This window comes from Oncorhynchus mykiss, chromosome 10 (genome assembly GCF_013265735.2).
Source record: "Oncorhynchus mykiss isolate Arlee chromosome 10, USDA_OmykA_1.1, whole genome shotgun sequence".
Lineage (NCBI taxonomy): Eukaryota > Metazoa > Chordata > Actinopteri > Salmoniformes > Salmonidae > Oncorhynchus > Oncorhynchus mykiss.
Window position 1 is genome coordinate 49,052,406 of NC_048574.1, and position 13,778 is coordinate 49,066,183.

Genomic DNA, 13,778 nt, shown 5'->3' on the forward strand with positions numbered 1-13,778 from the left:
AAGATCCAATATGTAATATTGTACACTCATCATGTAACGATCCTCCTCCTGTGAATGACTGGACCGAAGCGCAGCGTGAGACGTGTTCATGATATTTTATTAAAATCAGAACACTAGAACAAAAAAATAACAAAGAGGAAAACAAACAGTTCTGTGAGGAAACCAACAATACAGAAAACAACTACCCACAAAACCCATGTGGGCAGGAGCTACCTAAGTATGGTTCCCAATCAGAGACAACGATAGACAGCTGTCCCTGATTGAGAACCATACCTGGCCAAAAACAAAGAAATACAAAAACATAGAAAAAAGAACATAGAATTCCCACCCTAGTCACACCCTGGCCTAAACAAAATAGAGAATAAATGCCTCTCTATGGCCAGGGCGTGACATATCATGATTAGGTTTTTGTCCACAGAGTCCAGAAAAGTTATATAGATCTTCAATGAGACAGTGCAGGCATCTAGCTTGTGGACTTAATATAAAACTTGAGTCATTGTCATACATGGACACCTTTGTTTTTAAACTGTGTGTAAGTTGTCTATGCAAACCATTTGGAATGTTCAACACATTAATATTACACAAAGAAGAAGTGATGCAGTCAGTCTCTCTTCTACTTTTCGCCAAGAGAGACTGGCACGCATAGTATTCATATTAGCTCTCTGATTACAGTGAAGAGCAATATGTGCTCCTCTGTTCTGGGCCAGTTGCAGTTTTTTCTAGGTCTTTTTGTTGCCGCATCTGACCACGTGACCGGGCAATAATCAAGCTAAGATAAAACTAGAGCCTGCAGGCCTTGCTTTGTGGAGTGCGGGGTCAAAAAAAAGCAGAGCATCTCTTTATCACGGACAGACCTCTCCCCATCTTTACAACCATTTAATCAATACGTTTTGACCATGACACTTTACAATCCAAGGTGACATCAAGTCATTTAGACTCCTCAACTTTCTCAACAGCCACATAATTCATTATCAGATTTTAGAGGTCTAGGATGATTTCAGAGTCAGAGTGTTGAATAGTCAGATGCACAGAGTTGCAGGTGTCATTGTAGTGTACGGCCAAAATCTTAGGCTTCAAGCTCCAATATGCAGGACTAAGTGAAACAAAATAATGGAAATTGGTGACATCTTAGCCATCTATCTGCAGGTAACTAGCTCCATAGACAGTCCATCATCAGGCCACAGAGCTGCTGCACCAGAGCCAGACCAGCTCTGGCCTGACAGTTGAAATATTACACAGTTCTGTACATTGTGTTTGACATGGAATCTGACAAAAGGCCCATGTCTGGGAAAGAAACATGCTCTATCCTGCATTATGAACCTGTTTGTGTTTTTTTCCCCCGTTTCAGATCACCAGAAGCTGGACAGAGAGGCCAGGATCTGCCGATTGCTGAAGCACTCAAACATCGGTGAGTTCTTTCGTTTTGGAGGCCAGTCATGCTGGCTTCCTCATCCTATTCTCACTCTTTTAGTGTATCTCAGAAGCACTATGATCCATTCATATAATTTTTTTGTTATTCTGTCTCATTGATTGGCTGACTCCACAATATTTGTTTTCCAATGTGTTACATTATATGCATTCTTTCACACTACCTAACATTAAGTAGTGCAGACTGGGACACTTAAAAAAGATACGTCACTAATCTTGGATCAGATTCTTTTGGCAGCATAGTAGACTTATAGTTCACTTTTGATTGCGTTGATGTAATCTGCCTCCATTGAGCAGAATCATGCGCCCAGTGAAAGTACGACAGCCATCCAGAGAGACAGACAGCTAGCTGACTGTTATGGTTCTTGTGCGTACAGCCGGGGAACATCACTCTGTGGCACCATCAGAGCCGGCTCAGGACCACAACGTGTAATTTACTGATTAACAGGCTGAGAAGCACTTTTCTACTTTTCCCAGACCCATAAGTGTTTAATAATGCATCCCACTCGCTGCCATGGACAGGATTGACTGTCCTGGTACCCCAATGGTGGAACGAGGTTCCTCCTGATGCTAGGACAGCATAGTCCCTGCCCATATCACCGAAAACGTCTGAAACCCTACCTCTTTAAAAAAAAAAATCTTAAATAAGACATCTCAGTTTTATCCACCCCCCCATAAAAAAAAGCTTTCACTTCTATTTTTCTACTAGCACTGATTTTGCTGTTGCTACTTTATTGAGTAAAATTGTACTTACTATGACTGTGATATGTGGTTGTCTCACCTAGCTACTTTAAGATGAATACATTAATTGTAAGTCGCTCTGAATAAGAGTGTCTGCTAGATTACCGCATTGTAAATATAACTGCATTACTAATCTAAAGATGTTTTCAACCGTTTGAAGTGTGTGAGAGAGAGAGAGAGAGAGAGATAGAGAGAGAGAGAGAGAGCGAGAGAGAGAGAGGGGAATGAGAGAGGAAGAGAGAGAGAGCACGACTTGACTGTACTGTACAGTATGTCGAACCCAGCCTCCGAGTGGTCAGAGAGAGAATCAATACGAGTGTGGCCTGTGGATGCCCTCGGATAAGGTTGTATGCTGTTTTGTGATCTGTCAGGGATAGAGGAGAGAGAGAGAGGGGGAAGCTGAAACATCCAGCCTTCTATCAACATAAAACTGAATTCCTACTGCTCCTAAACAGACAGACTGGGAGGAAAGGAATACATTATCTGCTGTCATCTCGCTGAAGATTTGCCCCTGTGGCCGTGTATGCATTTTATAGCCCTTGTGGGAAATTTGCCTGCACAGACTGCAGCTCAATAGAATAAAGATCATCAGCGTCAAGCTCTCCCCTGATAATGTAGTCAAGTTCCCGGGTTCTGTACAGTATAGGCTCTGACGTGAGTTAGCTGCCTTTTTCTGAATCAGCCGGATGCATTGAGACACACTGCCCTCATCCTGTGCTCTCTATCCCTGAGCCTAACCGACCATCACAGGCTATTAAAGAACTGGCCCACATCCAGCCTTTTTCACGTGCTCCTACGTCCACCATGCTGTTTGAGACGGTGCAGAGCAGCAGTGAAAACCTCCCAATAGACTTTGCAGCCTTCGGATTGACTTGTTTTGTTTATCGGCACATTCTTTGCATGGCGGCCTTCCTCTGCCGAAACCGGGGGCGGTTATTCGTCCAAGAGCCAAAGTCCGCCCACATAGATCCAGGAGAGGAGAGAACCAACGTGTTGGATGAATTGGCTCTGATACTCATAATTCAGGCTCACCACGCCAAGGGCTAAGGGCCAGGTTTGGTACGTTTGGTTCTCAATAGAATAGGCCTGTGTTTTTTTTTTTTGTTGTTAGTTGTGTGATACCTGGGAATGGATTTTGTAGAAGACCCACTTTAAACCCATTACGACAGTGACACCCATATAGCGGTTTGGAGATATCCTAATGGCTCATGCTTATTATGCTTGGTGGATTGACAGCAGTCCCTACCTATACGAGGATGTTGCCACAAATGAAGGCATTGTGTTCTTGCTAGGGATAATTGGCGTATCAGCATAGAGGCTCTCAAGCGTGTCATAAAGCTTTCCTCAGTGTGTTGTCATATTGCTCTGTGGGAGAGACAAAGTACTTCAACCATCCCGTCCCTATTCAGCTAGAATTCCTTCTTGAATTGCGGTGGTAAATGCGGTCCCTTGACATGACAAAGCATACCTTTTCTGTTTTGTTGAACTGTTAGTTAACACGAAGACATATGTAAGTCTGTTGTACTGCAAAACATCTATTTGTATGCATTGTAGAATCTACAGGGGGGCAGGAAAAATTGGCTTGTCCCACTGGATGTGTAGAGGTGTAGTGAAATGTTTTTGGGGGATTTAGAGAAATCTATCTGTTATTTTGAATGCTAGACAGTTAACAAAAGTATTGAATATATTATATAGATCAATAGAAACAAGGGCTATTCAAATATAGATATATATTAGATATAGATATAAATATATATATATATATATAGATATAAATATATATATATATATATAGATATATATATAATTATATCACTTTTGTGAAATATTTTTTACAGGACTGATGACCGTAGATTGTACCCAACATTTCTCATTGGTGTTACTACTTCTACTGATGGCATAATGTTATCATAATGGTCAGAAAAATATATATATAATGCCATGCCCAAATGCCACCGTAATTCAAGAGCGTCCCAAACACATCTATATTCAGATAGCCTAACAACAGCCTGGACAAGTGATTGGTAAAGGAAAGCTTCTTAAAGAGGCTGACATCAAAGATTCCCATCGAGAGCTCTCAGGAAATACCTTGTTTGGGACGACCTAGGCACAACCCCTAACAGAGGGAAGAGTGTTCTCTCTGCTGATATGGAAAGCCCTGCCAAGGGAACCAAAAGCAGACAGCGACAGGCCAAAAGCACCACCATCGGTAAGTAACACCAGATTGGCCTTTTCCTCTTGCCATAACCCTCTTTGTGAACAAAACAGCAGTTCAGGGTCACAAGGCTATCAAAACCGATGAGGACATTTAGGATGTCACTACTTCCATAAAACATTCCCTCTCCACACCTCCGTTAGTATTTCTGCACTTTTTAGGAAATAAGACGTACTTTAAGTGTAGACAAAAACTACAAGCAAAACCCAGCAAAAGGAAGTGGGGTGGTGGGGGGGGGGGGTTGTTTTAGCAATGTTGACAGTGGCGAATGCAAATCAAAGTATTTTCAGGCAGCCTTTGAGCGGAATGAACTGAGATGGCTGTTTCAGGCTTATGTAATGGTGAGACTGTTGCTATGTATCCGGTGTTGGCAGGTGAAGGTATCTGAACTGCAGTCTTCCACTTTGTTCCCCTTTCTATCTCGGCACCCACACACAAGCGCACGCGTGTCCTCTCCCTCTCTCTCTCTCTCTCTCTCTGTCTCTCAGTGCGTACACGCCCACACACATGCACACAGAGCAGCACAACACTGCCTGCTGGGGGAGGGGAGGAGTGTGGTGGGTACTGGTGGGTAGACGAGAGAGAGAGAGATTCTCTCCATCGTGGAGACAACATATGGACAGCAACAGGACACCAGAAGCACTATCTAAGCTTGACTAAAGTCATTCATGAACAGTATGTACCACATCACTTCAGTCAGGCCTACCTATAATCAAAACCTAGATATTCTCCCCAAAAAAAGTATGTGAACACCTGCTCCTCGAACGTCTCGTTCCGAAACCATGGGCATTAGGGACTTGCAGGGACATGCTTCCATTCAGCCACAAGAGTGTCCGTGATGTCTGGCATTGACGTTGGGCGATTAGGCCTGGCTCGCAGTCAGCATTCCAATTCATCCCAAGGGTGTTCGGTGGGATTGAGGTCAAGGATCTGTCCAGGCCGGTCAACTTCTTCCACACCGATCTCGACAAACCATTTCTATATGGACCTTGCTTTGTGCACAGGGCATTGTCTTGCTGAAACAGGAAAGGGCCTTCCCCAAACTGTTGCCACAAAGTTGGAAGCACAGGGTCATCTAGATGGTCATTGTATGCTATAGCTTTAAGATTTCCCTACACTGGAACTAAGGTGTCAAGCCCGTACCATGAAAAACAGCCCCAGACCATTATTCCTCCTCCACCAAACTTTGCAGCTGGCAGTATGCATTCAGGCAGGTACTGTACCATTCTCCTGGCATCCGGCAAACCCAGATTCGTCCGTCTGACTGCCAGATGGTGAAGCGTGATTCATCCCTCCAGAGAACGCATTTCCACTGCTCCAGAGTCTAATAGTGGCGAGCTTTATACCACTTTAGCCAATGCTTGCCATTACGCATAGTGCTCTTTGGCTTGTGTCTGGCTGCTTGGACATGGAAACCCATTTCATGAAACTCCAGACGAACAGTTATTGTGCTGACGTTGCTTCCGGTGGCCGTTTGGAACTCGGTGAGTAAAGCAACCCGAGGACATACGATTTTTATGCGCTACGCGCTTCAGCACTCGGCGTTCCTATTCTGTGAGCTTGTATGGCCTACCACTTTGCGGCTGAGCCGTTGTTGCTCCTAGATGTTTCCACTTAACAATAACAGCACTTAGAGTTGACCGGGCCAGCTCTAGCAGGGCAGAACTTTGACGAACTGACTTGTTGGAAAGGTGGCATCCTATGACGGTGCCACATTGAAAGTCACTGAGCTCTTCAGTAAGGCCATTCTACTGCCATTCTACTTGCATTGCTGTGTGCTAGATTTTATACACCTGTCAGCAATGGGTATTGCTGAAATAGCAGAATCCACAAATTTGAAGGGGTGCCAACATACTTTTGGCCATATAGTGTATTTTGGGGAATGTAAGACACCGATTTGACATATGCAGTGGACTGGGTGATTGAGATGTGTGATTTAGACGTTTGAAGGTTATTGACTATGCATTCTATGTGTGAAATATTTGCACTTTCAATTTCTGCATAGGTTTACTTATTTTCTCTCTTTTCTCCGTCCAGTGCGTCTCCATGACAGCATCTCAGAGGAGGGGCATCACTACCTGATCTTTGACCTGTGAGTAATGCACTGCTGTGAATTTATCGACTGCGTCATTCCGTCTGCTCTCACGCACACAGTGGGGATGATTGAGACGAACGACGCAGCGTTTTTTCTAGTTTGGGTGGTAGCTTGATGTGAGTCTTGATGTGTCTCCTGCACACACTTATCAGAGCAGCCCGTATAAGACGGAACCACAGTGAATCACTATCTACCATTAATGCAAGTAGAGGTCCTGAATTCAAATAGCTCCTTTGTAAGCTATACAGTGCAGGCTGTGGTTTGGATCGAACTGCTAATTATGGCTAAAAAGCTACGTAGTGTTGAGTGTACTCCGTTTGAGTGCACCGTAATAGTTCTATAAAAGTCAATATTATAAGCATTTTAAACACTCAAATGATGTAATACCTTTCAACGCCTCTCAAAGAACTGTTGATTTCAGTCTGCAAAACAGTAATTACAGTCCCCTGGAGGCGTTGAATGCTTTTCATTACATAAACTGGACTTTGTAGCATTGGTAAAGTCTTACGCCATTGTAACTTCGAGAACTCTTCTTGAATCTGTTATGAGGTGTCTTCGTTTACCTGCCTCTTCCCTGTTAATGTCTCTGAATGAAAAACAGCTTTGTAAGTGTGAGAAAGTGAGCAGCAGGACAAAGTGTTGCATGAGACGATGTTGATGACAATGCAAGGTATTCTTAACTGGTTTGAAACAGCTGGGTATTGTCAAGGAGCAGTCGCATGAGCACAACTCCATACAATATGTTCTCTTTGCTTATTGTGCCCTATCGTTTGCTATAAGGCCCAGTGCAGCCCCCCTGTGTTTTATATATATTTCCACACTATGAGGTTGGAATAATACTGTGAAATTGTGAAAATGATGATAATGCCCTTTTTAGTGTAAGAGCTGTTTGAATTTCAGCCTGTCGTGGTGGGATGGAGTTTTGGTCTGCCTGGTGGCATCACCATGCTGTGAATTTGTTAATAGACCAATAAGAAAGAGTTCCAAACCTCTCTGCCAATAACAGCTAGTTTTCAGTTTCCCCCTCCCGACTCCGTCCACTCCCAGACAGTCCTAGCAAAATTCTTGCTTGAGAAATTGGTCTTGCTAAGAAGCTATTTTGGTTTCTTTTTGACCATTTGACCACAGTGAAATACTTAAATGTTACCCAGAAATGATTTGATACGGACATAAAAATGGCTGAATTGAGCCTTTAGTTCTGTGAGATCCGCCACAGATACATAGTGAAAGTTTCAAAAGGACACAAATGAGAGACTAGGACAATACAAACTAAATTACCTTGGATAGTCTTTAAAGCTGACACATTTTGGAGCAAACTGCTTTGTCAGAGCCCAATCACTTTGTACTAGCAGGTTCATAAAATAGGCCCACAAATACAGTGCATTCAGAAAGTAGTCAGTATTCACTTTTTCCACATTTTGTTACATTGCAGCCTTATTCTAAAATGGATTAAATAAAAATGTTTCCTCATCAATCTAAAACTCAATGCCCCATAATGACAAAGCGAAAACAGGTTTTTATGTAAATGCCTTATTTACATAAGTATTCAGATCCTTTGCTATGAGACTCGAAATTGAGCTCAGGTGCATCCTGTTTCCATTGATCATCCTTGAGATGCTTCTACAACCTGATTGGAGTCTACCTGTGGTCAATTCAATTGATTGGACATGATTTGGAATGGCACACACCTGTCCCACATTTGATAGAGCATGTCAGAGCTAAAACCGAGCCATGAGGTCGAAGGAACTGTCCTATGAGCGCCGAGACAGGATTGTGTCGAGGCACAGATCTGGGGAAGAGTACCAAAACATTTCTGCAGCATTGAAGGTTCGCAAGAACAAAGTGGCCTAAATCGATACTTACATCGAAGAAGTTTGGAACCACCAAGACTCTTCCTATAGATGGCCTCCCAGCCAAACTGAACAATCGGGGGAGAAGGGCCTTGGTCAGAGAGGTGACCAAGAACCCGATGGTCACTCTGACAGAGCTCCAGAGTTCCTCTGTGGAGATAGGAGAAACTTCCAGAAGGACCACCATCTGCTCAGCACTCCACCAATCAGGCCTTTATGGTAGAGTGGCCAGACGGAAGCCACTCCTCAGTAAAATGCACATGACAGCCCTCTTGGAGTTTGCCAAAAGGCACCTAAACGACTCTCAGATCATGAGAAACAAGATTATCTGGTCTGATGAAACCAAGATTGAACTCTTTGGCCTGAATGCCAAGCGTCATGTCTGGAAGAAACCTGGCACCATCCCTACGGTGAAGCATGGTGGTGGCAGCATCATGCTGTCAGGATGTTTTACAGTGGCAGAGACTGGGAGACAAGTCAGGATCTAGGGACAGATGAACAGAGCAAAGTACAGAGATATTCGTGATGAAAACCTGCTCCAGATCGCTCAGGACCTCAGACTTGGGCGAAGGTTCATCTTCCAACAGGACAAAGACCCTAGGCACACAGCCAAGGCAACGCAGGAGTGGCGTTGAGGCAAGTCTCTGAATGTCCTTGAGTGGGCCAGCCGGAGCCCGGACTTGAACCGTATCAAACATCTCTGGAGAGACCTGAATATAGCAGCGATGCTCCCCATCCAATCTGACAGAGCTTGAGAGGATCTGCAGGGAAGAATGGGAGAAACTCCCCAAATACAGGTGTGCCAAGCTTGTAGCCTCATACTGAAGAAGCCTCGACGCTGTAATCGCTGCCAAAGGTGCTGCACCAAAGTACTGAGTAAAAGGTCTGAATACTTACGTAAATGTGAAATGTCAGGTTTTTTTGTTTTATACATTTGCAAAAAAAATATCTATGTATGTAGACCGATGAGAAACATTTAAAAAAAAATCTATTTTAGATCAAGGCTGTAACGAATACTTTCCGAATGTACTTTATCTGACTCACCAACACCACAGGAACCAGCTCCCAAGTGCAACATTTCTCCCATGCAGCAGCAAGACAGGCAAGGTCCTCTGCTCTGGAATCCACTCTTTTAGTGGAGCCTGTCTGATAGATGGATGGCCTCACACCCACCTATTAAATGGGAGCATGGACTTCATCATACTGACAAATTGACAAGGCAATTTTCCCACACTTTCCCACACTGAAGGCTGCTTTGATCTTTGAAATGTCAGCACCCACGCCCTTGCACTCATTGCAATACATTACACACTGGTATGTGTTGCCCTAAGCCCTGAGAATGCATATTTTAAAGGATTCATACTCTCATAGTCTATACTTTGCAACAGAGAGGCAACGGCTTGAGTTTTGTCAATGAATTGCCTTTTCTCGCATCAGAAATGTACCATTGAGGTTCCATGTCAACATGTCTCAGTGGCCGATATGAAGGGTACAGGGAAGGGTGTATTTCTCTCACATTGGCTCCATGCTCCAGTCCACCTGCATCCTTGAAACCGGCGGCCTCACAATCCTCTCTTCCTCAGAGTGACAGGCGGGGAGCTCTTTGAAGACATTGTGGCTCGAGAGTACTACAGCGAGGCCGATGCCAGGTCAGTCAAACCACCTCACAGAGCGACTAGGGTTAAGTGCCTTGCTCAAAGGAACAGCCAGATTTTTCACCTAGCCGGATCAGGGATTCAAACCAGGGACCTTTCGGGTGGCTACCTGCCACCCACCGCATATACCCAAGCACAGACGCACACAGCATACATCAAAACACAGACACGTGAGAATAGCAATGTAGACATTTCAACGTAATAATTTGAGCCGTAAAATGTATTAAATTAGGTGGATTATACAGAGGTCACCGCACTCCCAAATCCAGAGAGATTAGAGAGGACCTAAAGGCATAGATATAGAACCCTGACATATATTGTCTAAAGGCTATACAATCCCAGGCTATACAACCCTTTTTTGTGATGTAGTCAGTCAGAGGCCTTTCTTTTTTCCCCTTTAATTATTGGAGTGTTCATTTGGATTGAACAGCTTTACCTGCATAAGCCCCTTCACGGATAGAGCATTTCCCCACTTCACCTAGCCAGTGAAAGCAACTGACTGGGCCATTGATTTGCAGTGACAGAGCGACAGGGCTACAAAACAAATGAATGAATAGAATCAAATGGAAACAGATGGCTGTGGAGGTGTAGGAGTGACCTCCAATCAATGTACACGTTTCGCTCCGGGCGTAGTGTATCAGTCTCTCTCTCTCTGCGGACCGGGATCTCACTAATCCACTGCTTGATTGACAGCTGAGTGTAGTGGCTAATTAGCCTCCCACTGACAACCAGCCCAACATGAAGAAATTCATCAGACAGATTTTGGCCCATACTACTGTGTTGATCGACAGCTTTAGGAAAATGAATGGCCAAATCTAACGCCTCGGTGTGTCTTTGTAGGTGCAGAGACCTACCTCCCCCCAAAATGATGTGTGGATTAATGCTGAAGCAAAGCCCATTTTCAAGAGCACTCAATTTAATGCCGCCGAACTCCCAGCCCACTCAGTCGTTCTGTTTTCTCTCTCTCTCGTTTCATAGCCATTGTATTCAGCAGATTCTGGAGGCAGTGCTTCATTGTCATCAGATGGGAGTCGTTCACAGAGACCTCAAGGTAAGATTTAATAAGGAATCAATTAAAAGACACAGACGATATTCGGCACAGTCCCCGACTGTTTATCCACTGCAATACACTCACTTTGATGACATTGTTGCAGTTGCTACATGGATGTAGCCAACTGCCGATTAAACCCTTTAAGGACACATCCATGTAGTCAATGTGTGCTCAGGCTTTAGACAACAGACCATTTGGGCTGCGATTAGAACCTTTGTGTTCCTGCTGAATGGTTCTGTGAGGACCACCTCTGTGAAATGGGACAGAATTGCACTGTGGTTACAGTGGAGAGGGAGCGTGGGGATGAGATGGGATGTTAGCAAATCTGTTTCCAGCCATCACACCCCCCCCACGCTGTTCTCACAAAGAGGTCTGATGGGAAGAAGAGGAGGAGGTGGAGGAGGAGGAGGAGGGATAACTAGTCATAAAACATATGGTTGAGTCAGCAGCATATGGGACAATCATTAACTTTGTCAATACCTCTGCAGTCCTCAAGTCATATTTTATTCAGTTCAGGGACATTTTCTTGGGGACATTCAGCACCACAATGTGATAGCAGGGCAGTTCAGGTGGAGCTGGGACTTGATGGGTGGTTGGTTAGGGAATCCACCTGTCACCTCCTCTGGTCCCCACAGTGAGTCAGGTGTTACTAAAGACCCCCTGACCTGCCTCGCCTCATGGCTTCGTCCTCCTGTGTGTCATAACTCTCTACAGTATCAACTGCATTCTTAAACTGCTCTGCTATTTTCTCATGACGACTTAGCGCCGTACTGATTTGTAGACCAAGAAAATCATTCGTTAAAACCGAATTTGATACTACCACGTGCTGTAGCGGTCAATCAGTATACACACTTATTTTCTCACCATCGTGTCCCATTAAGACGGATTTAGCTTGCAGGCCACAATCACCTGAGATGGCGACTGCAACTCAAAGTCATGACCGGGGTTGTGTGACTCTGAGGGCACACCCTCTTCCTATCCACTCCGTTTGATTCTGTCTGGATGTTACTGCTGACCTGATGGCGACCATCAACTTCCTTCACACAACACATTGACATGACAGACAGAGGAATTCGGCAGTAAGCAAGAGGAGAAGCAGACGTATGTGAACAGAATATCAACAGCCCTTACAAAACATTCAGGGGACATGCTGCTAAGTCATGTCCTCTGCACACAGTTTGACGATTGTAGAATAGGCATTCATTACAGTGCAACAACCGTCAATCCATTGTTCTGTTGTCAACTTGTCATGTACAGCACGTGCACTTCATATCTCAATGTCAGCTCGAGGGACCCATAAAGGAATGGGGTTTCTAATTTACATGAGAAGCGGCAACAAACCCTCACACCATCTCCATCATATCGGACAGCGTTGTGTGTGCTACAGAATCTGCTTTGTTGTTGTGTCAATGAAGGACAGATAAAGCACAGGATGGGTTCCCATTTATAATCACACGTGTCCAAGTGTCGCTATCATAACCTCACACCCTTTCAAAGGTGCATTTGGCTGCGTTTACACAGGCAGCCCAATTCGGATCTTCTTTCAACTAATTGGTCTTTTGACCAATCACATCAGATCTTTTGGAATCAGATCTTTTTCAGAGCTGATCTGAAGACCAATTAGTGAAAGAAAGATCACAATTGGGCTGCCTGTGTAAACGCAGCCTTCTTGCTCAATCTTTCAAAGGTTCATTTTTTAAAATCTTTCTTACAGACTGCTTCAGCACTCACACTGTTATAAACACACTAACAAATTCCCGTACAAAGAGATACCCTCCTCCTGCCCCCGAGGGAAGATGGAATGATAAAATGGATTTCTGTGTGTGTTTGGGTGTGTGTGCGCGTGTGTGGTGTATGTCTGTATGTATCAGGGGGTAGATAACATCTCATAGCAGTAGCAGAGTGGGGGGGGGGGGGGGGGGGGGTGTCATTCCTCCACCTGTGTGGGAGGCTGGATTTATCAGAGCTCTGCAATGCCGCAACCACAAAAGAAACTAAACACTATTCAATCAGGCCCAGAATCATGTCTGTCTGTCACCCTATTCCTGCTTGTGCTCAGGTCTCTTGTCTCTTCTCACTGACTGATTGGCTATTCTCTCTTTGTACCCAGCCTGAGAACCTTCTGCTTGCCTCCAAGTCCAAGGGTGCTGCAGTGAAGCTGGCAGACTTCGGCCTGGCCATCGAGGTTGAGGGGGAACAACAAGCCTGGTTCGGTAATGGCTTATGGCTGACATTAGTCGTAATTACACGCACAAAAAAAATTATAAACTGAAATGCAAATAAGGAATGGCTAATAAAACAGGTCTACTTATGCAAGATTTAAGATGTATAATCAGCAGGGAAACTGCATAGGGGGTCACATAGAGTCATCAAAGAAGAAGAATGGGTTTTCTGAGCACAAAGAATTCCAGTCGCAATCTTCAGAGGGAAATAGATAATGAAATGACTCCCGTGGAATCCAATCAAAACAACTCTTTGCCTCGAACATCTTCAATTTACAAAAAAAAAAACAGCTACTCTGGAGAAATAGCAACCACTAAAAACAAACGGACATATCATGAAAAAAAACACCATCAAGGAAGAAAAAATGACTTCCGCAGCACCATGACTACAACAGGGGAAACAGAAGACTTTGCTGCTTGTTTTATTTATGAATTATCATCCAGGAGTAGAAATGTCACCACAGCGTCATCCAGACTCGTTAGTAGTGAGGCCTACTGTGTAAAACCGTCTTGTTGGAATA

The 13,778-nt window shown here is 44.2% G+C and overlaps 1 protein-coding gene across 2 annotated transcripts in view; it reads left to right on the top strand.

Moving 5' to 3' along the window:
• LOC110534177 (calcium/calmodulin-dependent protein kinase type II subunit alpha) overlaps positions 1–13,778 on the top strand; it is a 74,258-nt gene that overhangs the window by 22,843 nt on the left and 37,637 nt on the right. For both annotated transcript variants that reach the window (XM_036933294.1, XM_036933295.1), the window contains exons 3-7: positions 1,349–1,408; positions 6,422–6,476; positions 9,913–9,978; positions 10,963–11,035; positions 13,146–13,248. In XM_036933294.1, coding sequence (XP_036789189.1) covers positions 1,349–1,408; positions 6,422–6,476; positions 9,913–9,978; positions 10,963–11,035; positions 13,146–13,248 — 357 coding nt within the window. The remainder of the gene's footprint in view (positions 1–1,348; positions 1,409–6,421; positions 6,477–9,912; positions 9,979–10,962; positions 11,036–13,145; positions 13,249–13,778) is intronic.